The sequence below is a fragment of the Scophthalmus maximus genome, chromosome 8 (assembly GCF_022379125.1).
Source record: "Scophthalmus maximus strain ysfricsl-2021 chromosome 8, ASM2237912v1, whole genome shotgun sequence".
In the NCBI taxonomy this organism is placed as follows: Eukaryota; Metazoa; Chordata; class Actinopteri; order Pleuronectiformes; family Scophthalmidae; genus Scophthalmus; species Scophthalmus maximus.
This window is the reverse complement of record NC_061522.1, coordinates 3,801,969-3,828,045: the sequence shown is the minus strand read 5'-3', so window position 1 is coordinate 3,828,045 and position 26,077 is coordinate 3,801,969. Positions and strand designations below refer to the sequence as shown.

At 44.2% G+C, this 26,077-nt stretch overlaps 2 protein-coding genes across 6 annotated transcripts; one reads left to right on the top strand and one right to left on the bottom strand.

Moving 5' to 3' along the window:
- On the bottom strand, window positions 1–19,762 carry LOC118312189 (homeobox protein unc-4 homolog). Of its 4 annotated transcripts, none has more exons than XM_035636584.2 (4): window positions 19,626–19,762; window positions 18,153–18,253; window positions 4,203–4,378; window positions 1–1,291 (listed from the first exon to the last, which is right to left on the bottom strand). In XM_035636584.2, the coding sequence occupies exons 1-4, from the start codon at window positions 19,661–19,663 to the stop codon at window positions 89–91; spliced, it is 1,518 nt and encodes a 505-aa protein (XP_035492477.2). In that variant the 5' UTR covers window positions 19,664–19,762; the 3' UTR covers window positions 1–88. The 4 variants fall into 4 exon arrangements, with proteins under 4 accessions (XP_035492477.2, XP_035492479.2, XP_047189741.1 ...); XM_035636586.2 differs by having other exon boundaries at window positions 18,153–18,281; window positions 19,626–19,759; XM_047333785.1 differs by lacking the exon at window positions 19,626–19,762 and adding an exon at window positions 5,068–5,784 and having other exon boundaries at window positions 18,153–18,270.
- Window positions 19,718–26,077, top strand: LOC118312187 (ubinuclein-1-like). Of its 2 annotated transcripts, XM_035636579.2 has the most exons (14): window positions 19,718–19,936; window positions 21,097–21,201; window positions 21,374–21,472; window positions 21,638–21,766; window positions 21,913–22,004; window positions 22,114–22,696; window positions 22,796–22,866; window positions 23,139–23,268; window positions 23,388–23,512; window positions 23,934–24,056; window positions 24,142–24,285; window positions 24,397–24,447; window positions 24,549–25,165; window positions 25,675–26,077. In XM_035636579.2, exons 1-13 carry the CDS (start codon window positions 19,718–19,720, stop codon window positions 25,132–25,134), a joined length of 2,457 nt encoding a protein of 818 aa, XP_035492472.2. In that variant the 3' UTR covers window positions 25,135–25,165; window positions 25,675–26,077. The 2 variants fall into 2 exon arrangements, with proteins under 2 accessions (XP_035492472.2, XP_035492471.2); XM_035636578.2 differs by lacking the exon at window positions 25,675–26,077 and having other exon boundaries at window positions 24,142–24,247; window positions 24,549–24,711.

Here is a 26,077-nt window from a genome sequence, read left to right as displayed (position 1 = left end):
TGTGTGTGTGTGTGTGTGTGTGTGTGTGTGTGTGTGAGCTGCAGTGTTCCTGGTTCCTTTTTGTTTGTGTTCGCTCCTCGCAAAAGTGTTAGTCCATATCGACGTCCTCGCCGTCTGTCGCGGGCGCTTCTTGACAGTCTGTGTTTGCCTCGAGACACCCGGAGAGGTCTGGAGACGCGCGCTCCTCGCCCGCGCCCTTCTCCTCGGCGCTCGGCTCCGCAGCAGCTTGGCAGCCGCCACCGCCGCCCGCCGCCGCCGCCTCCGCCTCCGCCTCCACCTCCGTTTGAACTCTCAGAGTCCTCTCCTCGCCGGACTGCGCCGACGTGCTCAGCCGGGCCAGGGCCGCGCCGTGCGGCAGAGGGGAAACGGGGAATCGGCCGTCGTCGGCGCAGTCGCCCTCCTCCTCCTCCTCCGCGTCCGCGTCCGCTCCGTCCACTCTATTGCTAATGTGATTGTGGTGCGTGTGATGCTGCGTATGATCCGAGTTCAGGGGCTTCGCGGCGACGAAGCCGGAGAGGTCGGCGGGAGCGGGGCTCGCCTCGCCCGGCACACACCTCTGTCCCAGGCTGAGCCTGTTCAAGTTGTCCTGGCACGGCGTGGCCTTCAGGGCCGTCTGGGGCACCAAGAAGCCCAGGGGCTGATGTGTAATGGGGTAAAGCAGGAAGTGACCTTTCCCCACCAGCGTCCTCTGACTGGGCAGCGAGGGGAAGTCCAGCAGGGATTTCCGTCGGGGCGTGGCGTCGGAGAGGAGGCTCTCCACGCTGAACGGGTTCCTCTTCTGCAGGGCAGAGGACCTCGGGCCTCCGGGGCTGGAGCTGTGCGTGCTGCCCGGAGAAACCTGCTCCAGCTCCCCTGCGGTTCTTTGGTTTCGGTGGTGGTCCTGCAGTCGGCCCAAGTCGTGTCTCGTATGGTCAAGGCTGGAGTCGGTCTGGTGTCCGCCCGCGCCCCTCGTCGCCGGCAGCTCGATGTGAATAGTCCCGCTAAGAGTCGTGGTCGTGGTCGGCGGCGGCTGCTCGCTGTCCGTGTACTGGGAGACGCCGCTGTCGCTCTCCGAGCCGCCGGGCGTGTGGAGGCTGTCGCCCGGCAGGAGCTTGTTCTGCGACTTCAGCAGCTTCCGCTCCTGCTTCCGCTTCTTCTTCTCGGCCCGCTCCCGGTCCCGCCGCGCGATCTCCTCGGGGTCCATGGGCTCGCCGCTGCACGTGGTCGGGTGGGAGTTGTGCGCGGGCCGCCCCGGGCCTTTCTTTGTGTTCTCCTTCTTCCTCCACTTGGCGCGTCGGTTTTGGAACCAGACCTGTATATAACACATGAACACAGAAACATAAACGCACGTGATGAAATACACAGGTGGAAAACTGGCACGTGAGGTTATTGTTTCATTTGAGACTGGCGTTCTTTCTATGAACTTTAAGGTCGTGGGTCACGGGGCCATTGCTGAAACGATTAGTCAATTGATCAACTAGTTGTATTGGCAGAAGATGATTTTGATAGTTTGTCAATTGTTTAAGTCATGTGATGATCTTTTTAACTTTAACATATTTGAGCTCTTTATTGAACCTTATACAAACGTTTTCCTTTTTGACTCTGTTTCAGCGTCTTGAGCCAGATGCAAGGAATTCCCTGCCTACTTGTACCTGTCTGGTATGGAGTGCTGAATGACACTGAACAAATCTATCTATATCTATCCATCTATGAAGAAAAAATGCCGAAAGTTATGCTTGATAAAATCAATATGTTTGTGTAGAATGTCGGTGGACTCCAAAAATAAGTAAATCAAATCCGAGATGACGCCTGGGCTCTGGAGGAGTTGTCGAGAAGTTTTCAATATTTTCTGACAAATAATAATAGTAAAATATATATATATATATTAAAAATAATGGATCAATTAATGGACAATGAAAATATTTTTTTAGGAACATTCACAATATAAATTGGGTAAAACAGGTCATCTGTTGGTCCAAGGCCAGAACATGAATAACACAAACACCTCTACAAAAAAATGTAAATTAAAATAATATTAATGCAGAAAGAGGGTTTCTGAAGCCTGTAATATTAATTTTAGGACAATGTATTAGAGATGAGTTGAGCTGTTGTAGATGTGAAGGGCTAGTGTGTGTGTGTGTGTGTGTGTGTGTGTGTGTGTGTGTGTGTGTGTGTGTGTGTGTGTGTGTGTGTGTGTTTCTGTGTGTGTCTGTGTCTGTGTGTCTGTGTGTGTGTGTGTGTGTGTGTGTGTGTGTGTGTGTTTTGGGTGTTCCTAATATTTACTCCCCCCTCCACATGAATCCACTGAAGGAGACAAACTGTCATGTGACGTGTCTGTGGAACAGACCTCACACCTGCCACGAGTCACACAAACTGATAAATCACAGCGAGTGGTTATCAGATCAGATCAGGACAAAACAACCCCCCCCCCCCCCAAAAAAAAACAACCATCCCACGAAGCTCCTGAAACAAAAGAGGAGCTCGTCCTCTATGAACACTTTCCCCTCTTTGTTCACCGCTGCTGCTGTGGAGACGCGCGCGTCACAGCGGCGGAGCGGCACATGGCACAGATGCGCCCGGTGTTAATTACCAACGCGTCTGCGTAACAGTCGACTCCGCCAATTACATTTGATTGCGCCGCAGCTAAAACTGCCACGTCGCGTCTTTGTGGTTATTCCATTTTACGCACAGACCTCCACACACACACACACACACACACACACACACACACACACACACTGGGGGGGTTAACTATCGCGATCCCCGGCTCTCCTCCCTCCCCGCACCGGGGCCTCCTCTCACTCCCCCGGCCCGTGGGGCGCAGGCTCGGGGCCGCGTGTTTCGGCGCTGATAACGGCCCCGAGTGGTCGCGCGCACGGAGCGCTGGAATATACGTTGCATAATAATATAAAGCAGCAACATCATCCACCGCGAGCGCGTTCTTATGAATTGTTAATGTCGGTTATATCTTCTGCCCGCGCGAACCTGCCGATAAAGGCGCGTTAAGCGGCTTGAGGGAACAATAATCTGAGGTTTAAGGAGCGAAATCCCCCCGAACAACATACAGACAGCAGCGACGGAGAGATGAGCCCCTGCCCCGCGTTTAGGATCCAGCATATAGAGGAGGACATATACGTGAATATAGGCTAAGGTATAGGAATAACTACCAATATCATAGACATGTTTAATAAATGAGTTTGCCTGATCAAATAAAGATTAGATAAAACAAATTAAAGAGTAGGCTAATGGGTGCCAAATCCATTTCTTATTTTTTTAATAATTACATTTAGCTATTAATATTATTACTATTATTATTATTCAAACTGTTAATTGTTATAATAATAATGATAATAATAATAATAATAATAATAGAAAATAAATGAACCTCTAATATTGACATGAGAAAGATGGTGGCGTCAGCTTTACCCAAAATTTTGTTCCATTAATTTCTCATGCTGGACATGGTTTTATTCTCGTATATTGTAAAATAATAATCATTTTTTCTTCTTATTAGTAGCCTACTAACTTATTATTATTTATTATTCGAATATTCTTCTTCTTCTTATTATTATGGTATTAGTAGTATCAATTAGGTAAATGTTGTTGTCATTAATGTGTTTACATTCTATTCTTGTATGTTTTTAATACATATATGTATTTAATCTTTTGTGTATTGTGTCAACAAAAGCAACAATTAGGCTGCTAATAATAATAATAAAATAATAATGATAAATAAAATTGTGTTTAACCATAATTTGAACGTGTAGTATTTAAAGGGCATATTGTCAACAAACTGTCAGGTAATGACATAATTCAGGGAAAGGGAAGAATAGAGCAGTCGCCATTTCCTTGGTTTGCTCAGTAGCTTTTGTTTTCCTTCTTCTTTTTATTAACCCATAAATCAATAGGTCGCCTCCATGCATAATTCAAAACAGACCCTTCATCGACGCTCTGATAATTGACAAATAGCATGTCTCGGTGTGGACCAGGGGCCTGCGAGGACCGAGTTATTCTCATGGTCGAATATATATTGTGGGGATCACTTTTTGACGAGTGAGATTAAAATGTACAACATTAATTAAAAAATAAAATTTAAAAAAAAATACCAATCCGGGGGAGGATGGAAGAGGGGAAGGGGGCAGCAAAAATCAACTCCATCTATGAAGAATAAATAACCGAGGAGCTCTCCACGTGTGCGACTCGTGTGTCCTCGTGTCGTTTACCTGAACCCTGGACTCCACGAGGTCCAGCCGGAGCGCCAGCGCCTCCCGCATGAACACGTCCGGGTAGTGGCTCTCGTTGAACGCCTTCTCCAGCTCCTCCAGCTGCCAGCCCGTGAAGTTGGTCCGCGTGCGTCTGCGCTTGCAGCCGGGACTGTCCTTATCCGGGTCCCCGGCATCTGCAGGTGTGTGTGTGTGTGTGTGTGTGTGTGTGTGAGAGAGAGAGAGAGAGAGAGGGGGGGTGGGGTTAATATACCACAAGACTCAAGAGGCAGAATTTGCTTGTGAAGCAGCAAACTCAAAACTCATCATCATCACACATCTCATGCGTCACATCTTATTTTTATTTATGTTATATATTATTTTAATATTTCCTTGTTCCTTAACGCACGACACAAACTATGGGCCTTTTAAAAAAAAATACATAATTATGCTGTATTCCTGATATGTTTTTTAGATTTCCCAATAACTGCAGAAAAAATGGTTTTGACCAATAACCAGCAGCTCAGCATCAATTTCCTCTTAAAGCCTGTGCATGACAAACTCCTTTCATCTTGCATCATGTTCACTGTTGACAATATTAGTAATGTTATGACTGAGTCTGCACATCAACTTTCCTTATTACAAGAAAACAACCACCAAACCCCCAAACTTTTAAACAACATGATGTTCCTACCAAAACAAGAAAGAAAGAACCTGTCTCCATCTAATGTTCCCTACAATAACATTCAAATATCATTCATGTCCATGAACGAGCCTCTGACGCGAATGCCACTTGCCGCCACAATGCACGTGTCTCCTCCCGCCTCTGCGAATGAGAGTTGCGACGACAAAAAGGAATCCGAATGAACCGGAGCCGGGCCCTCACCTGAGAGTTTGAACTGCTGGCTGTCGGGCGACAGCAGCGAGCCGGCGCCGACCACCGAGGCCGAGCAGGCGCCGTTAAGTAATCCGTCTATGGAGAAGGGCACGGCGGCGGCGGACTGCAGCTGGTGCCCGCCGGCGAGCTCGAAGACGTGCTGCTGCTGCTGCTGCTGGTGCTGCTGCTGGTGGTGCTGGTGGAGGTGATGGTGGTGGTGGTGGTGGTGGGGGGGGCCGAGCGAGTACGGGAAGCCCACCAGCCCGCCCAGGGAGCCTCCGAACGGGGCGTGAGGATGCTCGAGGACCCGACTGTCCATGCTCGTCGCCGGGGCTGCGGCGGCGCCGAAGTGAAGATGCAGAGGGGGGCAGTGTGGCTGAACATGCAGTCAAGAGAAAAACAACCAGCCACAACCACCACAAAGTCGGGATGAGGAGGAGGAGGATGAGGATGAGGAGGATGAGGAGGAGGACCAGGACCAGGACCAGGAGGAGGACGGGGTAACGGCCGTCTCCCGCGGCCACCGTGCGGCTCTTGCAGCGGAGCCTCGCGACGCGGCGGACACCGGGGGTGTGGGGGGGAGGGGGGAAGGGGGGTCTGTGCCGGCCGAGGTGCTTCTCGTTCGCGGGTCCGGAGCGGAGATGTGGACCCCGCTGCTGCTGCCTCTCCTCCGCGAGCCCTGCTCGTTAGGACTCCTCCGTGCGCTCGCGGGACCAATAAGAGACGCTAATCGCCCCGTGACGTCAGAGGCGCGGTTAATGGGGAAGGCAGAGCAGCGCGAGGTAAAAACAGAGGGAGAGAGAGAGAGAGAGTTTTCTTTTCTTCTCTTTTCTTTTCTTTCTTTCTTTCCGGATCGATGGTTAATTACACCCGGTGCACGGCCCTTTAATTCAGGCTGTCACAACACAGAGGACGAGGACGTGATTGAGAGGCCTCGGGAATATATAACCTGCAAACATGTTTTATATATATATATATACTTTGTTGCTTTAGGAGCCACTTTACACCAGGCCCCGAGAACTGTAATTAAAGGGATTCATTATTGTTTAATATATCATTTATCGTATAGCTATATATACGCACGTAGACAACTTTTTGGGGTTTGCCGAGTGCGATTGTGGGGAATTCTGTGAAGCTAAATGGATCGATTAGGCCCCCAGGGTTCAGAGGCCCACAGCATGATCTTCACCTGCAAAATATTATGAAAGATGACCAAAATGCAGAAAAGAGACACAGGGTGGCACAGCAGCACAAATAAAGGCAACATGAGGCCCAAAAAATGACCACAAATAGATGCAAAATGTGCAAAATGACACCAAACAGACATCAGAGCTGCAATATGACCTCAAACAGACGCAAAGTGACCACAGAGAGACGAAAAAAATGACCACTAATAGAGGAAAAATGTCCAAAGAGACACGGAATGTGACATTCATTCATTTTTGCTTTTGTCCAAAGCGACTCACAATCATCGAGGCACGTACTGTAGCGTCAAGGGACACTGGGATGACCTGGAATTGAACCCCGAACCCTTCCTGTACCGCTAACCCAGCGTGACCCACTCACACAGAGTGGCCACAAAGAGTCGCGCAGTAAGCAGAAATAGATGCACGATGACAAATTGACCACAAATAGTTGCGGACTGACCAAAAGGAAAAGCAAAACTATTAAAAAAAATCTACAGAAAGATGCTAAATGTCCTCAAAGAAACACAAAAGGAGACACAGAGGAGCCCCCAAAGAGTCACACAGCAGCACAAATAAAAGCAACAGGGGGACAAAATGACAAAACATGGCTACGAATAGATGCAAAATGACCAAAATAAAGATGCAAAACAACTCTCTGAGCATTTGTGTGTGTTTAACATTTACAACTGCAGACTTGTACCTTTTTATTAATGATTTAATAACTTATTTAAAAAAAATAATAGTCTCATTTTAGGAAACCCTTTCTTGTACTTCATTACTTCAATGTATAAGTTCATTATTTCTGAACAGAAATACAGTGAAATTATTATTATTAACATTTTAATTAAAACAGGCCACAGTGATGAGTGAGTCTATTCACACAACAGAATGTGACTTTCTTAACTTAGACAACGTAATAAAAGAGCAGTTTCTATTAAAAATTCACATTATTCACTGTAATATTTTCAGTTTTCAACACATATGGTCAAATAAATGTTTGTATACTGTACTTCTAATGATCCTGCGGTCGACAATATTGATGAGCAGTTAATGAATGGATTTTGGTCCAGACGTCCTGCAGCTCTTCTCCGGAGGAGACACGTGGTCAGACGGCACATTGGAGAGGTTGTGTTTTAATTGGGGGGGGGGGGGGGGGGGGGGGGGGGGGGGTCGCCGTGGAGGATCACCTGGCCACAACCTGGCAACCCAAAAGTTGTTATTGACGGATTATAACTGATCGACTGGTCGGCATTGGTAAATGGTGTGTTAATAAAAACATGTGCCGCCTCTGATCCTTACTAAGAGGTGGGACTTTAGCTCTAAGAAGCAATGTCTACCTTTCTCCACGCTCTCACGTGCGTGTGCGCGCGTGCGTGTGCGTGTGCGTGCGTGTGTGTTCTACAGGGGTATTCAAGGCCAGATTGATCCAATAACAGCTCCTTTATCACCCCCCCTTCCTGAGCTGTCACATCACATTTTAAACTACAAGGCTCTCTCCATCTCCCACCCCCCTCCCCTACACACACAGGGACTCACACACACACGCGCACGCACACACGCATGCACGCACGCACGCACGCACGCAGTCATCCTGCCGAAGCCGAACTCTGCGTCATTATTTCCATGTATCACCTGAATAGCTAACAGCTGACACTTGATGTTTATTTGCGAAGCGGGTTGTAGCCTATACGTGATGGGATGTTCCGGGAATTCAACACTCGCACGCACAGAGAGACATTTATTCCCCTCAGAACGCATTCATTTCACATCTACATGTAGCCAGTCTCTCAATCATAAAACAATAACTATCAATGCATTATATGCCAACTTGGTTTGGAGTTAGACACAGCTCCCACATGGCCGTGTCCCTCCCTGCTCGAACCCAATGTAAATTTTAACACGATCAAGCCCGTCACGATAACTATCGATATATCGTCGCAGAAATGATCACGATACGCGATATAATCGTCAATTTAAGATCATTTTTGACGCTGAATCACGTGAGCTTGCTTGTTGCTGCATGATTTGTGTGCAGAGAATTTGTTATCCATGAGTTTACACTTGCGTTCAGGCCTCAGACAAAACAAGCAATGTGAAGACGTGGTGCCTTTAGACAAAAGCTAAGAAATCCCTAATTTCTCACTATTTTACAGACCAAACCAGTGATTTATTAATCATACGACGAGGACAGAAGCAGAGAGACGTTACTGGACAGTTGTTGACGGCCATTTTGATGTCAGCAAACACGCATGTAAGACACAATGGCGATTATTGAGGTCAATAAAAACTATTGGGATCATATTTATGTATCGCACGATAAGTCGATAACGTGATTATTGTGACAGGCCTAAACACGATTATACCACTGAGGTCAAATGTAAAATTTGTCTTGTCTGACTTGGGAGTCAACACAATAAACACAGGGAGGAACTTTACAGATTCCGTATGCACGTATGTATAATCTTTATTTGCCATCAATTTAATCTAAAATACATTTTTCTCCCATCCTGAGTTTAAAACTTGCAAATCCGTTGGATTTTTAAATTTAAAAAAAAAAAATATTTATTGAAAACAACGAACGCAACAATTATACTAATAAAATGGAGCATCATTTGTTGTCCGTCCATGTGGAGGTTAAAAAAAAACGGAGGGTGATAACTGCAATTACAATTTCAAGTTATCCTGTTGAGCAGCATGAGGGTCTTGTCTCGTGCAGGGGGGGGGGGGGGGGGGGTGGCGCATGGTGCTCAGATTGAAGTGTGCATTGGTAAATGAAAGCATTTTGAAATTTACAATCAGGCCAGGAGGTACCGAGTGTCCAGGTGGACATCGTTGGGGGAAGCCATGGAGGGAGGGAGGGAGGGAGAGAGAGAGGGAGAGAGAGAGGGAGAGGAGAGAGAGATTATACATATAAATTGTAAATGGTGTCGCAGGGGCCAGATCTTGCTCGAGGCGGTGACTGCTTCATTCTGTGTTAAATTTCTTGACAGAAAGCCACCCGCGTGCTGGTGAATACTGAATGGTAATCAGAGCTGGTTGAATAAGTGCCTCCCCCCCCCTCCCCTCCGCTCCCCTCTCCCTCTTCCATTACTGTGAATTAATTCGACTTTATTTATCCAATTTCTGGAGCTGACAGAATGTTAATTTGAGTTGAGATTTCCCTCCGCCGCGCCGCCCGTGACCCCGTAGCCCCGGGATTGGCGTGTTGTAATAACCTGAATCTTTCACCAGAAGCTCCGATAATTGTTACCTTATTAGCATGTAAATTGTTTAATTAATATTATTATGAAGAACCATATAATCCCTCCGTTACTTGACCCCCCGAGTCCACACGCACGAGCGAGCCGTCTTTCTGCATTTCAAAGTCGGGGTTTTTAAATGGACTCTTTAATGTTGGCTGGTCGTCGGGCGGTTCTAAAGCCCCTTTCCTCAATCTTAGTGCAACTTTGAACAGCTTGAGAGGCTGTTTGATGCCCCCCCCCCCCCCCTCCTCCGTCTCTATCTCCCTCTTTCACTCCCCCTATTCCCTTTTTTTTTTATTTCTTTGCCGCTTTTTCTGATGTGTATTTATATTTCCTGCTGCCATTTTTTTTGAACACCAAAAAAAAATCCAACGCCTTCTTGTCATTTGCTCATAAAAGATTTTCCTTTTTCCTTTTCTTTTCTTTTCTTTAAAAGCCTTCCTCTCTCTTTTACTTTCCCAGTGGCTGTGTGAGCCAAACACATGCAGTGCTCAATGAAAAGCAGCTCCTTGACACGAGGTCCTCAGAGACCGCAGCATTTGAATTCGCTTTTCTTTCCTTCCTCCTTCCTCCTCCTTTTTTTTCTTTTCTCTCTCTCTCGCTGGGCACGGGTGACATTGTCAGATGCTAGCTTTAATTAACTTGATAATAAGATGGGCGAGTCGCGTATGCAGGCCAGGGTTCGGCTTGTCGTGCCTCCAGCCCCCTCTCCCCTCTCTCATCTGTCTCCGTGCAGCAAACACATCCAAACCCACACTCGAGGAAGCAAAGGGGGGAAAGAAAACATAACAAAATATTAGTGCCCATTGAGGTGACTGCTTCTGAGCTGTCGCCTGAGATCTGAGGAACGCCGATGTTGGGGGAAAAACACTTTACACTTACTTTGGATCTGGTCACGATCCAGATGTCAGACGCCCTGTGAAGTTAGGGACTCCCCCAAATCCAAGTTGCTTTTGCAACCGCTGGGATTCTCTGTAATATTGTGGTGAGGTCTCGACCTCTTTATGTAAAGCGACAATGTACGTTGTGATTTCGCGCCATACAAGTAAAACTGAATTGAATTGACGTCCATCATAACATACAAACATCCATTTGACACTTCTCCTCAGAATCTCTCACAGTCTAATTGTCTGTTTGTGTCTTATTGTCTTTGATATCTATAATTAAAATCTGGTCTTGACTAAATTGTTTGCATAATATCACAGTTCCTATACTGCACCTCTGACAAGGAGGTTATGTTTTCACTCCTGTCTGTATGTTTGTCGGCAGGATGAAGCAAAAGCTACAGAAGGGATTTCCATGAAACTTGGTGGAAGGATGAGACACGAGCCAACAACGGACCCATTAAATACATATATACATTTTCACCGATTTCCCTGAGAACGAAGCTCTAAGGATCGTCATTGTGGTTCTGTGGACAGAAATCAAAAAGCAACATCATATTTATCATGTGGAGATTCTATTATTTTCTCTGGGAAGTTGTGCGTCTGTGCTCCGATGTCCGTCCTACCACATTCACAATGCTTCGACATGTGGCTCAACAAATCTCTTCATGTCTAACAGCATGGCTCAAAGGACGATTGTGTCAGGTGATCTGTTGATTCAAGGTGAAGACTGGATGTAAAGATGAAGCCAGAATATCCCGCAGATAGGTTCTGCCACCTTGGGCCAGTGATGTCATTTGGCGCCGTTGTGATCGTGGAGCGGAGCCACGGTGTCACGGTCCCACCGATAAACTCAAACCAAAACCAGACCCTATCTCAGCCATCAATCATGATGTCTCATCCCGTCTAAAAATGACAGAAACCCTCTTTGGGGAAAATGTATTCGGCTGAGCTAATCCAATCTTCTCACATGGAGGGGGCAAGGTTCTTGACCGATACTTCAGCCTGCCACCAGGGGGCAATCCATATGTTTTGGCTCCGTTTTTCAGAAGCCGTCATTGGTTCTGACTTTTTCCTCTGAAGACTCCATGAGGTTGACACTTTGGGCTACACACAAAACATCACAGCTACTGGATGGATTGTCACGCAGCCTCACAAAGCACCGACATGTTCACCACAGGATGAATTAGAAGAACTGTGGTGTTGCCTTAAGTTTTAGTCTAGCGCCATCTTTGTGTCAAAATCTACATTTGTTTACAAACTTTGCTTTACGTCCAAAAAACTTGCAAAATTAACGACATTCCCGTCAGTTTTAGCTTGTTGTGTTTGGTGCTATTTGGCAAACGCCACCGTCGCCTTAGCATTGTCATTGCAAGGACGTTAGCAAACAGATAGCATGTCGCTCAAAGCACTCAAGGCACATATTATGGCGAGCGTTAGATAATTCACAGTGCCGGCATGAATCATTTACCAGTTATGGCCGATACACCGTGGACATTCCGCAGACACCTTTTGTTTTCTCTCTGAGACTTTGCTGCTCAGCCTTATTCTCACCCCGTTGGCCGCCGATCAGATCCACCTGAGTTGTTCCGGGTGTTAATCTTTGCTCAAGAGCCCCTCGACTGTGGGTTCCGAGGAGACCCGACTCCTCCTGCCCGACATTCCAATCACAACCCCACTTCTCTCCCACTGCTGCTGGATTACATGTTTGACTCAGAGCTAAATGTGACCAATTAAGCAAATAAGCTCCCAAGACAAATGCATTGTGATGTTTCTATATTTCATTACCCACTCAAGGTCAGTTTCCGGCATGATTTGAGTATTTGTGGTTTATAAAAAAAAAAAGTAATTTTAAGCCAGGTTTATTCTTAAAGCAAATCTTTGCATGTGTGATCTGTTGACACCCTGAACTTTATCTGAGGAGAAACATCATCAGCCAAACTTAGGCCTTTCAGTTACATTCAGAAGATTCTCCCCGTTTGCCAAGAAAACTCCCCGTTTGTCCCTTTTTTTTTCCTAATCAATAAAACTACGGCCATGTAGGTTACTGCTCAGAATCTACCGATATTCCTCTTGAGAGATGGAATCAAGGCATATTTATCTTTTAATTAGCAAACTAAGGTGAAGCACCGGAGAGTTAATTACTCAATTACTGAGCGCAAGTTAATTTTTAACCATCTGAAATGAAGTCAGTCATTATTTAGTCGATTGGTTGATAATTAAGTGTCTAATCTAAATTAATTGTTGGGAGGCTGGTTTTTGATCCTGCGGAGCAGCTTTGTGACGCCTCAAAGCAGGAAACTAGATGCGGTTCCCAATTAAAAGTGACGGGCTTTTAATGTATTGCTGTTTTTTTCTGCCACAAATCTTTTCCCTGACACACAATGGAAGCGTTGATAATTTAGCGAAAGGAAAGCACCATTCCCAGGCAAGTATGTGTTTTAGCTCCTTCTCTCCGACGCAATTAAGAGATTGTTTTCCTCCAACTACACATGAGCGTCACTCGCTTGGACAGAATATTTGGAGGAAATGCAAACAGCGATAAGAGTTGAAAGTTATTATTTTTTTTAAATTCGCCTCCTGTTTGATAGGTTAAACAGGATGCTTTTTTTAAAAATCTGTGTTGCTCCCCCTCTCTCTCTATATATATATTTTTTTAAATGAATCTAACCAGATCCAGACATCCTCTGGAGCAATAATTCCATTTCAATTAAAACTGACTTATCACCTTTTACTAAAACGTGCTTAATATGCCAAAAATTTTCAATGCTTGAAAGAGTCCAAAATGCCATTTTAATTGTTATCAGCGACTCGGATCTCCCCCCTCTCTCTCTCACACACTCTCTCTGTCTCTCTTTTCCTCCTGCCCACCTCCCTTTTTTTCTTGGTTGTCTTGGCACAAGCCGCACGGAAATAGACCTAATTAACCCCCCTACCCCGCAGGGAAATCCGTTATGCAAATTAACATTTTCAAAATACAGTAATGATATCATTTGAGAAATGGTGACGCCAATTTTTTTTTTTTTTTCAATTTTATGCACTGACTCAAAGTATTTCGCATTTACATTTTAGTGACCCAATCAATACTTTTTCCTCATCTCTTGATCATCTGGAGTGTGTGTGCTTGTGCGTGGAGGGGAGGGGAGGGGAGGGAGGAGGGAGGAGGGAGGAGGAAAGGGGTGGGTGTTGGAACAAATGCCCAGATCTGATGGGCACGTAGAGGAAGAATGGATCAGCCCATTTGGCCACTGGCTGGCTACTGGAGCCCAACAAAACCATCTGCTAGGAGAGAAACAGTGGAGGAGGTGGAATGAAGGAGGAGAAAGTCGCCTCCCTCCCTCGTCTCCCCGCAAAGAGGCTCAGCTCTAAGCCACTCTGTAAACGAGCAAAGATGTTTTAATTAGGCAGCAAGTTCATGCACATCTCCTTTAAATCACTTTAATGAATAGCTCAGTCTGAACGGCCGGAAATAGAAAAAAAGGACTGATGCTGTTTAAAACGGAATAGTTTTCTCACCTCACCGCGGCCCTTGTGTCTCCTGACCCCTTATTTCAAATTACTAGTATAAACACCATTTCTAATCTAAAACACATTTGGATTTCACGGGGACCCAAAAATATTAGGCTGGGACACCCAAAACTGCAATCATCACAAAATGTATATTAAAAGGAAATAGTTGGTTCAGGTATTGTACATAAAATCTAACTTTGATTCCATTTATTAATGATCTCATTAGTGTTTAATTAGAAGTAATTACTCCTGAGAGAGATGTGTGAATACATCCTTATATATTCTATTTTGTCTTATATATAATCCATAAATTTGCACATGGTGAGGGGTTTGCAACTGGTTACACCACATTGGTTATATCACAGTTTGTCCATCTTGATGACTTGTGCGTCACCGTACGTCTGCGCCAATTTATTATTAATTGCTATTCCTCATCAATTACTTGAAAATATTAAAATAATATTAAAATATTAACTCGAATAGAATTCACTGTTGCCCCCAAAGCAAATGGGGGAAATTATGATCACTGTAAAACATATACAATCACCTGAATGATGGAGTCAGTGAGTGTGACCCGGACTTTGATTGGTCATATGAAAGTTGGTCGGGTTTGCAGATGTTTTATGAGGATGATTTAATGACCTGAACCACAACGACACATCGGTGTCGGCCTGTATTAGTCCAAAAGGCTCAACCTGCATTAAGTCAACAAAATATGTGACCTCCTTAGTTGACAAAATGTTCGCTTTCTAAACTAAAATCTGTGGGCTACAGTCGTCTGTATCTCAGGTATCTATTTCTGAAGACTTTAAATAGTCTATCAAAAGAACCGTGACACGGGGGGCTTAGGGTAAAGGTTTTAATTTCAATCATTTCATTTTTATTTTAGTTTTTATTTAATTTTTTGTCATTTTTAAGATTGTTGACTCTCGAGGTGTAAGATCCTATGGTGACTCAACAATGATGAGGCTATTCTCAAAGTCTGAAGGAATTATGATGTTGGAAAAACTGAAAAATTGAACTTTGATTATCACAGTTCAACTGGTTTTTCTTTTTTAAAAAGTTGTTAGTGTTTTAAATTTCTTTTCTACATCAATTAATGCTCAGATTTCTACAACAGATTTGCAGTATACACTTGGATACAGGCTGGTGTGCTCCGCGATCAATAAAATATCCTGACGTATAAATATCATAATGTTTATTACATTAGATTTAAGACAGACTTAAATTACATAATTAAACTGCATTATGGATCATGGGGGAAACTATAATTTGCTCATCAATATTAAAGATGTAGTATTATCGGAGGAGTGACCAAAGCACTTTCTCTAAAGTTCAGTTCTCTTAAATGTAAAATAGCCACTTTTGTCGCTGTATTTCCTGTGGGTTTTGTTTTTTTTCATGCTCCAGGCAGCATGTGTTCGAATGGCACGCTGCCAAAATGACAGGACAGTTTAAGCAATTAATGCTCAAAGATATCAGTCAGTGAGAGCAAATAATTTCACATAAACTGCCAGTCCACCAAGCACAGCCTAATGATACCCTCTGGAATATCCCATCCTAACATATGCCTAATTGTTTACAACTGCTTGTTTACATAAATACAAAATGCTGCAGGGGAGGGGGGATGGATGGAGAGGGTGGTGGGTGGTGGAGGATGGGTAGGGTTTAGAGTCGGTACACTATCAGACAGAGCTGGAGAATTAATAACAATTTGTGGCAGATAATTACTTATCAATTAAAGCTGTTATCCTGCCTAATTAGGCAACGTTCATTAAATTCAGCCAATTTAAACCTTAATCAAAGTTAGCAGCGCTTGACAGCAGAGTGAGAGTCAGTGGAGGAGCGCCCCCCAGTGGAGGAGGGGGGGTGGGGGGTGGGGGACTCCCACTGGATTGTGTGTGTGTTTGCGTGTGTGCGTGCGAGTGTGTGTTTGAGAGAGTGTGCAAGAGAGAGAGAGTTTGTCTAATTTTTATTTGTTTTATTTTGTGGCTATTCCAATTTTGTTATTAAATATTATTATGCCAAGTTATTATAATCCTAAATATTATTGTTAGTGGTGGTCGAGTGAGTGGGGTTTCTTTCAGGGTAATTTATTACTACATACAATATCAGTCAGAAGCATAAATGTGTGTGCAAGGTGGCGGTATTATTTATTTACTGTTTTTGAGTATTTTAGTCAAAATCATCTTGTGAGCCTATTATATGTTTTATGAGTCGAATAATCAAGGAGTCAAATAAATGTATTTGGTTTCAGGAGTGTGCCTCTGAAATGCTGTGGAGTATGAAGTAGTCCAGCACATGCCTGCCCCCAGATTAACCTACTAGGGGCCCCTGACTATACCTACAGCTGTCAAATAAACTTTTATTAATATAATTAAACAGTAAAAAATCTTCTGTCTAACCTGTAGTGGAGTATAAATATAAAGCAGCATGTAATAGCGCTTTGGGTCCATGAAAAGCACTTTATAAATTAAATATATTATTATTATTATTAATAGTAAAAGTAGTTCAAAACTGTCCTTAACTATGGCACCTGACTAAATGTACTTAGTTACTTTCCAATGCTGATATCAGTTGATATAGTTTCATAAATACATAAAACAATTGCGATAATGGAGGTGCTGCTGGTTATTATTGGTATCGATAGTGTGTACAAGTGGTGAAATATGTACTCAAAAAACTACTTTACTCAAGAAATAGAAATTATGTAAAAAATATTTTGCATGCAAAATACATACAAAATATGATCAGAAAAATGTACTAATTTTTAAGTAATGTACATGTTAATTTAATGTATGATCAAAATTAAAATACTCATTATGCAGATTAACCTATTTTCAAATATCATATTATTATATACTATTACTTTTGTTGAAGCATTAATGCAGGCAGCAAACAGGATCTGTGTTTTGTTTGGTAAAATATAAAAGCACCATATCTTGTTTTGTGTAAAATAGTAATTGTATAAAGTACAAAAACAAGTTGAGATTAAATGTACTGAATTACTTTCTAACAATGAACGTTTTATTTAATTTATCCATTCAAAATCTTAGAAAAACTATACTCAGACACACAATGACACCAGGTTCCACATCCCCCTTCACCCTCTGGCCCGTCACCTCTGATTATTATTTTTTTTTAAAGCCTTCACTTCCAAGAAGTGTTGTGGCCAATTGACAACAAAGCACAAGCTTCTCGGGGGCGTCTCGGCACAGGGAACGAGTTAATTAATATTGGCTCCTGTTTGGTCGAGTTAATGAATGAGTGAATTATGCACCTCTGGGACGTCGCCTCCCCAATTGGTTGAAATTATCCCCCGCACCCCTTCTTCCGCCATTGTCCTCCAATTTCCCCACTCTGATCCTGCACGGATGGGGTCCCTGTCAGCAACCAGACCCACGCACACACATCACACACACAAACACACACACACACACCGAGGCTCCATCTGTCTGTCTTCATCCTGCTCATGTGTATTTTAGTTCATTGTCTCCAGCACATTTATTGACGCCTTTTTTTCTTCTCTTTTTTTTGATTCAACGCTTACCACGCATTGTAAGCTCAGGGTGGCAAATAACTTCCATCCCATTAACTCATTTGAGAGGGGAGGCTACTCAAACAAAGATTGGCTGCAATCTGATCCTCTCTCTCTCTCTCGCACACACACACACACACACACACACACACGCAGTCCTGCTGGCGAGAGAGAGAGGGAGGGAGGAAGAGAAAAAAAAAGATCCATATTATTTGCATTAAAAGCCTCACACCGTGAAATTCATTTATAATTACAAAGCGGGGTGCGGTGTGTGTTATGCAGATCAGGGACATGTGTGTGTGTGTGTGTAGACTGACTCACGCTCGAATTGGTTATTTTGTGATATGCTAACACGAATGTATGGTGACAGATTGCAATTATCCCGTTATTGTAATTGTCAGAGTCAATTCACTGCCGGCTGAGTGCGGGGCTACATGTGAAAGATCAGGATTTACACACGACTATCTGGATTCAATTGTCTTTTTGACCCTGAGAGAGACAGAAAAAAAAAAACGGCTTCAACAAACACACTCTGCTGTCAGACTGTCACCTCAGATGACAGGATGACACTTTGCAAGATGCTCCCACATTAGGACCAGAGATGATGATTGGCCTTGACTTGAGGATTATGTGATTAGATAAAACATAGTAGCCTGTGTAGCCTGTGCTGAGGAGTTCATGGTGAGTCTAAGGTAAATTGTCCCTAAAATGTCTTAAAAGCATTTTCACTCACAGTTTGCTCTGCTGGTCCACATGGAACTCCAGCGCCCTCTTCTGCTCAACCAGACACTGTGCAGGTCTTTACACTGATTTGGTGCCAGGCTGCATCTCTCACTGTACAGCAAAATAAATATTTATGACCCTGCAATCATGGAAAATTCACAATTATAAATCAGAAGGAGGATTTTCATTAAAAATCACTAAATGTATAAAAAAGGTAAATGTGTATCTACTGACTGTTTATTCTTCCAGGATCATGTCATCGACAAATTAATCCTTCAAACATATGCAAACATGTACAGAAGACTGGAAACTGTGTACCTTCTTCCAAAGTAGATAAAAAACATCTGTTCACTTTGTCATAGAGGGTTATTGAGTGTGGATGGGTGGACAAAATGACAATTTTATCAATTTACAATTATTCCACTACAAAGTTTGACTAAAAGTAAAGGGGTCTCAATACTTCACGAAGCTAATGTTCAGAAAAAACTATTAAAAGCTGCTAATTAGCTTTGCTTAGCTTAGCATACATCCTGGAAATTGGGAATGGCTAGCCATTTCCAATCCTTGAATTAAGCAATTTGACCAGCGACACCTGCAATACACCAATTGGATGGACCAACTGTCAATCACTCTGTAACCACGCCCCAATGTAGGCAGAGCTTTAGCATCTATTTGACTCTCAATGAGAGCACACTTACAAAATGATCATCATGCTGTAACAGGTAACAAAATCCACCTGGCAGCATATCTTAAATTATGTCTGCGAATAACAGGTTGTTGTTGTTTTTTTTCATTTGTTTTTTGCTGCGTTCCTGTTTACCTCGGAACTCAGAATTACGACCTCCGAGTCTGAAAAAATTGCAAATGGAACGCCCCCTGCGAGTCTCGGACCCCCGAGGTAAACTGGAACGCGGCATTAATCCATACATGTCAAAATGCTAACTCGGCATTTTGAAAGGAGGCTCTGTTCCACGCTTCCTGTTGCTGAGCAGTTGCCAGGCAACCATCAAAGACATGATGAAAGCTGGCCTTCACCTTTTTTTCCTTCCGAAGTTGGATTAAACAAACAAGACGTAAATAAATGTGAGGGTTGGAGGAATATTCCCCTTAAAGCTAGCAAGGCTAGTAAGCTAACCGGTGTAAGTAGCATAGCTAACTATTTGTTCCCATGTTTGATTAAACAAACGAGACGTAAATAAATCTGAAGGTTGGAGGAATATTCCCCTAAATGCTAGCAAGGCTAGTAAGCTAACCGGCGTAGCTGGCATAGCTAACTCTTTTTTCCCCACGTTTGATTAAACAAACAAGATGTAAATACATGTGAAGGTTGGATGGATATTCCCCTAAATGCTAGCAAGGCTAAGGCTAGTAAGCTAACCGGTGTAGCTAGCATAGCTAACTCGATTTCGTTTTCAAGCTCAGACTATAGTCTGACAGTGTCTCGAAGCTGATTGGTTGTGGTCAGTCACGCGGCCCAACACACCTGCGTCCGGTTGCGCTTAATTGACTGAGCCCGCGCATGTCTCGTCCAGTCCGAAACCACGGAGCGCGTCGCCGCCGTTACCCGCCGCTGCGATGGCGGAGTCCCGGAGAGTTCCGCTCACCACCCTGCGCCGCGACGACGAGGCACCGCCGGTCCCGAAGGCTCCGTCGAGACGCTGTGCTCCGCGGGCCGACGGTGGAGCTCGACCCGCCGACGCCGACACGGTCCGACTGGTCGTCACGTTGTTCGAGGCCGACGAGCGACGGTTCCCAGAGTTCAGCTACAGCCAGCTGATCGCCGAGCGCGACCAGGTGCGAGTTCATGTTCTCCAGAGGAAGATCCCATTCAGGTCAAGTCACTGTCCAGCACTTCAAAGATCTAAACTCCACATGTAGTCTAACATCTACTATGAAATAACTGATGACATTCATTTGATACCCCAGTTAGCAGGAAGTCAGTTATTTAGTAATTTAGTTAAGAATCTGTCTTGGGAGCAAAGTTATATTTGTCAATATTAAAAACAATATGGGCCTCCCTGCTATTTTATTAAATTATTGTGCAGTTTTTTTAACTTTTTAAAAAACCCAACAACTCTTAAGATAAACACAAATTACTTCACTACAAAAGTTGTCGATGGAGAGATGGATGACTTTATTAACCCCCGGAGGAAGTTAATTAGTCATAGCAGCCGTACAGTAAGTTTAACTTTTTCATTAGTGAACAAATTAAAAACAATATGGCCTCCCTGCTGATTTATTAAATTATTGTGCATTCTGGTCAAGTTTGCCTATTTTTTTAAACTGTTAAAACAGTTTTTTGGGGGGGGGAAAGAAGATAAAGATAACCACACAAATTATGTCACTACAAAAGTTGTCGATGGAGAGATGGATGACTTTATTAACCCCCGGAGGAAGTTAATTAGTCATAGCAGCCGTACAGTAAGTTTAACTTTTTCATTAGTGAACAAATTAAAAACAATATGGCCTCCCTGCTGATTTATTAAATTATTGTGCATTCTGGTTAAGTTTGCCTATTTTTAAAACTATTATAAACTTATTTTTTCCCCCCCAAAAAAACTGTTTTAAGATAAACACAAATTATTTCACTACAAAAGTTGTCGATGGCGGGGGGGACAACTTTAGAGGCCGTAGAGTAAGAGACATTGTCAAATAGTATTTTAATACAAAGACAGAAACATAACGCATTGAGCAGCCCTGGATCAGTTCACAAAAAAAGGTGAAGTATGAAAACAATGTGCAAATTGTTTAAGGTCCTCAGAAATATGATTACATTTAATTTTTAAAATGTGACATGGATTAAATTTAGTCCACGTCACTGATCCCAGGCCTGTCAAGTATTTCACTATTTAAAAAAAAAAACTGTCTTTGTGTCATGACTAAGCAAAATTGAAGACTAGGACTGTGTGAACTATATGATTGATATTAGACTCATCTTTAATTTCGGTTTTTAGATCAACGACTCAAAGGATAAAGTTCCACAAAGCACATTTGAAGAGGAAGAGGAGAGGGAGGATGACGAGGTCGCTGCCATTGCCAGGAAGTTGGAGGAAAAATATGTGAGTTACGTGTTTTTGAAAAAAGGAACCGCGATGCTGTTAAATTAAAGTGATTGTTTTCACCTTTTTGGAACTTTAAAATTAGATGAACAAAGCAATATCATTTTATTTTGTATGAAATCTCCCTGAAGGTGGAAAAGAAAAGCAGTATCTTTGACTCCTCTCATTGCAGGGAGGCAAACCCAAGAAAAAGAAGGACCGCATTCAGGACCTGATCGATATCGGATACGGTTACGACGACGAGGATTCTTTCATCGACAACTCGGAGGCTGTGAGTCCAGTGATTAAGTGACACCTTTGAATTTCTCAGAATTGTTGTCGGAATCATATTTCTTTACAATTTTTTCATGTCGGCATCTTTGACTTGTTTTAGTTGTTGTCTTTAAAATAATGTTATGCCCCTTATTGACAAAAATATATTCCTGCTCCTCTGTAGTATGACGAATTTGTTCCCGCCTCCATCACAACAAAATTTGGTGGATTCTATGTGAATTCCGGCGTGCTGCAGTTCCGCCAGACTTCTGACACGGAGACTGAGGACCTCACAACACAAGATCCATCTAAAGTGAGTGGTGATGGATGTTTTGTCCATATCAACGCACAGACTTCAATTTTAGCCATTGCTTCAATACTTGAATATTGACTGAATTCATAAACTTGACTTGAGGATTGTATGTAATGAGACATGCCTATTATAACATACATTTGTAGAAACGTAAACTCGATGGTGGACGGGATAAACCGAAGAAGAAGCCGTGCAGAGAAGCCGAAGAGACGAACGGCAATATGGACTCTACGTCGAGGTGATTTAACTTCTTGTTTAAAGTTAGTTTGACATTGATGCAAGAACGTCTAATTCCTCGTGATTCTCAGAAAATGCGTCTCTCATCATAAGCGTAATGATCTTTGCAGCGCTTTGTGTGGAAGTGGACCGAATGAGGAGATGAAGAGGAAGAAGAAGAGGAAGAGCGTGTGCACGCTGAGCGTCACGAGCATGCTGAAAAAGTTCCAACGAGAGAAGGAGAAGGAGCGACTGAAAGCGGAGAAGGCGAATTACAGGGCGGCGGGGATCACGGTTGTACCCAGAATCCCTCTGTGCCCGGCGGATGCAGCCGGCGGCGGAGGCTCGGGCCTCACAGATCCTCTGCTCAGTTTGATCGGCTCGACCGATGACCAGGCTCTCATCCAGGCGGCCAGCACCATGGATTTTGATATCGATCTAGTCTCTTTGTTAGATGCCAGTGAAGAGACTTTATCGCCGAAACTGGTTCCTCAACCTGCCACGGAGACGCAGCTTCTCCAACCCAGAACAAACGATCCTACCCAGTTGAATGTTGCTCCACCTCCAAACACAAAGACACATTTTCTGCCAAAGACTCAACCAGAACAAGTTGCGCTCGTGTCAGAAGGCGGTTCCACCTCACCCCGTCAGTGCGCCCCGCTACCAGAGGGACTCACCCCCGGACTGGAAGAAGGCGTTAGAAAACTCATGGTGGTAAGGTCACATGTTTGTCATTTGTATATATGCTGAGGTGAAGATTGTCTTGTGTGGCAGATTGTCGGCTCTACAGATGATGTACGCGAACCCTTTCAGGTCGTCAAGAGCTCGGAGGGCGAGTCCAAACTCAAGTTCTTCACTCCAGAAATCAACTCGATCCTGCTCGAGTGAGTAAACTTCGACTTCTTTTAACAACCAGCGGAGTCGCCCTCTGCTGGTCACTCCAGAGAATACAGGCTTCAGGCACTTTCCGGACACGATGACGTCCATTTTTATACACGGTGTTCAGCCAAGGGGTGGGTCGGGCTGCGATGACTCCATGACCCGTCCATCACCCCTGAGATACACTCATCTATTAACCTGACCCGTCAGACTTTTGAGTCCTTGCATTCTTTGCTGTAACCGCTCAGTGATGTCTCTCTTGACTGTCCCGGTCCAGTATCGAGCTGCAGTGCCGGGGTCAGGGTGTCCAGTTGCGATCCAGGTTGTACACGCACCTGTCGTCTTTCCTGCCCTGCAGCAGAGATACGCTCCTGAAACGCGTCAAGAAACTGCTGCTCACACACACGGTGAGTAGACTTCAGTGTTTTGAGCTGTATTTTTTGGGGGGGGGGATTTCAGATACAGTAGAACCAGTCAGGTGTATTTATTTGTGTGCGATTAACTTCTTGAATCTTACACTAACAAGGAGGAACCACCCGATCTGGAGGATCCCAAACAGAAACTGAAGGAGGCCATCGGCAAAGCGATGCCCGAACAGGTCGCGTGTTACCGTGCAAACTGCCAAGCATATGAACAAGTCAAGGCTTCAAAGTGAGTTCATTAACATGTATTCTGACGTGACGAGTGAGGGGGGGAGGATTCCTACTTATTCAGAGCAAGGAAGTTGGGGTGGTGATTTATTTTTTTTTCGATTTGGAGGTCGAATTGACTTGGAGGTCGAATTTCCCAACTCGGAGGTCGTGATTCTGTGTTTGGGGATTTTACTGGAACGATAGTACCTGAGGTATAATGGAACTAAAGTAGTTGTTTTGAAGGAAACTTTGATAATTTATGTCACATGGTGGCTTCTCTTAATAGAAGACAAAGCTTTACCCCAGTTACCCTGTGTTGTTTTTTTGGACAGGTGATAACTGAAAATGTTGTAAAAAAAAAAATTTGATCGACAAATAAAATCTGGCCTCGTTTTAAAATCGTTTTTTTTTTTCCACTCTCTTCCTTCGTTCCATGTCAGGGCAACCGAGGAGGAGACGGAGGGCAAACAGAATGTGAATGTTGCCCCAGAGGACAACGTGGAGGAGAGAGGTGTGAAGAGAGGAGGCCCCAAGAAGTCGTTCAAATGGAACGAGGAGATCAGGTCAGATATGAAACTGGAAATGGAGTAACATGTTATTTCTTTTTTGTATCCTTTTTTTCCCTCATGTAAATGCCCTCTCGTGCAGGGAGTGCTTGTGTCACGTGCTAAGGCCAAAAATGGACCGTTACGAAAAGGAGAGGAGCGGGAGCCAGGAGGTGGAGGAGTACCTCAAGACGCTGCTGGACAGTGAGGTGAAACCGCTTTGGCCGAAGGGCTGGATGCAATCTAGGTACATGGTGTATAGTGTGAACTCACGTGTACCTGCGGCGATAAAGTGTCATGTTTTCAAAGTGTTTCCACCTAATTTTACATGTCCCTTTTTATTTACGTTTTGTTTCAGGGCACTGATACGGGAGAGCAGGAAATTGCTAGGCCTTTTCACTTCATTGCCGTAAGTACAATAGTTCGTTGAGCTACAAATTTTGTAACCAGCAAGAATTTCTATATTTTTCCGCCAAAAATCACATATCACTGAAACTGTCTTGTGCTCAGGGTGAAGAAGGCCAGACCGGATAAGAAACAGTCTTCTATCAGTCTCCACAGTGTCTCCGCAGTGTCCGATGTTCCCCACCAAGCTCCACCACTAAAAGGAGAACTCCTGCAAGAAACGGAGGGCGTGTTTACCGAAGGACCTCATATTTCCAATTCTAAGTCACTTGATGCTGTAAAGACAGAAGCCGCTCCCTTGGAAGATATGGAGGTTAAAAAGGGAGGCGAGGTGACGGCGAACGCGCCGACGCCCGCGGAGTCGAGCAAACCTCCGGTCGGCGCCACGTCCGCTCCGGCTCATTCCCTCCTGGATCTCCTCGCGGATCAAGCGTTGGCTCGGAAACGGCACCGCGCCGTTTCCCCGGAGCTCCTGGCTGCGGCCATCGCCAAATACAAACGTTCAGGTCAACACTGGCACTTTGAGGTGGATACCAAAAGTCCTCCACCGGCCCCTCAGTCCAGCCAAGTGAACTCCCCGGTGTGTCAGGTGGTCGCGCCCCTGCCGCTGCAGGCGGGAGACTTCACCAGGGGTCTGGACGCCAGCCAGGTGCAGATCCTCTCCGACGACTCTGGCACCACCATACAGTGACTGCTGCCGGGGCAGATTCACTGCACTCACAGTACGTTTTATTTACAGTTAAATCTTTTGATGGCCGTGGTTATTTGCAGAGCTTGGCACATTCTTTAAAGGGATAGTCCGTTGATTTTAGTATCTCATTAAGTGGAAGAACCCACAAAATCACCTTAATTCAAAGTTCCCTTGCCAGTTTTCTCTGTGACACCTGAGCAAACTACATCTGCTGAAGACCAAGAGATACGGCTGAAAGCTCGGGGAAAAAAGCGAATCTGTTGATCTCGGCTTGATAGTTTGGGGGTTTTACGCTCATCTATGGATGCAGTTTATGTCACAGGCTTTATTGTTAAAAATAAATTAATTCTGCAAAAAACAGCCATTTTTGCGCGCGTGTGTGATGATCCACATATTGTGTCCTTGACATATGTATACATGATATCAAGTGCTGCAAGATATTTTGTAGATTCAAATTGACTTCAATGCCAATAACACAGCTGTATGATGTTGTGACACAGCCCAGATATTTTGACAAGTGGAACATTTTACTCTTTCTAGATGAGAACGGTAACCATGGAGATGGAGGACACGACAGGATTCTGTCAAGCGGAGCAGTGACAACGTGCCTACATCAGCAGTGGTAAATGTCTGCCCAGAGGAATCTCATCCGCGAATATTAGTCAAACTTTTGGTCTGTGCTGTGTGAAGACCTACTGTCATGTGCTTTCTGTCCGTGTTTTGGATCGTGTGTGTGGTCTGAGCTCAGTGGAAACCAAAGAGCCATACTCGTGGTTTTCACCCACGAGAGGATTAGTTGCACTTTAACCAGTGAGCCGACGCCCTGCACCTTATCTGAGTCTGACTTGACTTCTGCTCAGTAAACCACTTGGTAATAATCCTTCAGCTGTGACTGGTATTAGTTTTGTTTGAAATGTTAATGATTTACTTTGAAATAATAAAT

Coding starts and splice junctions, on each gene's coding strand:
- LOC118312189 (XM_047333785.1), bottom strand. CDS start 5,377: ATGGACAGTCGGGTCCTCGAGCATCCTCACGCCCCGTTCGGAGGCTCC. Junction 4,379..5,067: donor CCAGCAGTTCAAACTCTCAG/GTGAGGGCCCGG, acceptor ACACACCTGCAG/ATGCCGGGGACCCGGATAAG. Junction 1,292..4,202: donor TCGTGGAGTCCAGGGTTCAG/GTAAACGACACG, acceptor TGTTATATACAG/GTCTGGTTCCAAAACCGACG.
- LOC118312187 (XM_035636579.2), top strand. CDS start 19,718: ATGGCGGAGTCCCGGAGAGTTCCGCTCACCACCCTGCGCCGCGACGAC. Junction 21,473..21,637: donor TCATCGACAACTCGGAGGCT/GTGAGTCCAGTG, acceptor GCTCCTCTGTAG/TATGACGAATTTGTTCCCGC. Junction 22,697..22,795: donor GCGTTAGAAAACTCATGGTG/GTAAGGTCACAT, acceptor GAACCCTTTCAG/GTCGTCAAGAGCTCGGAGGG.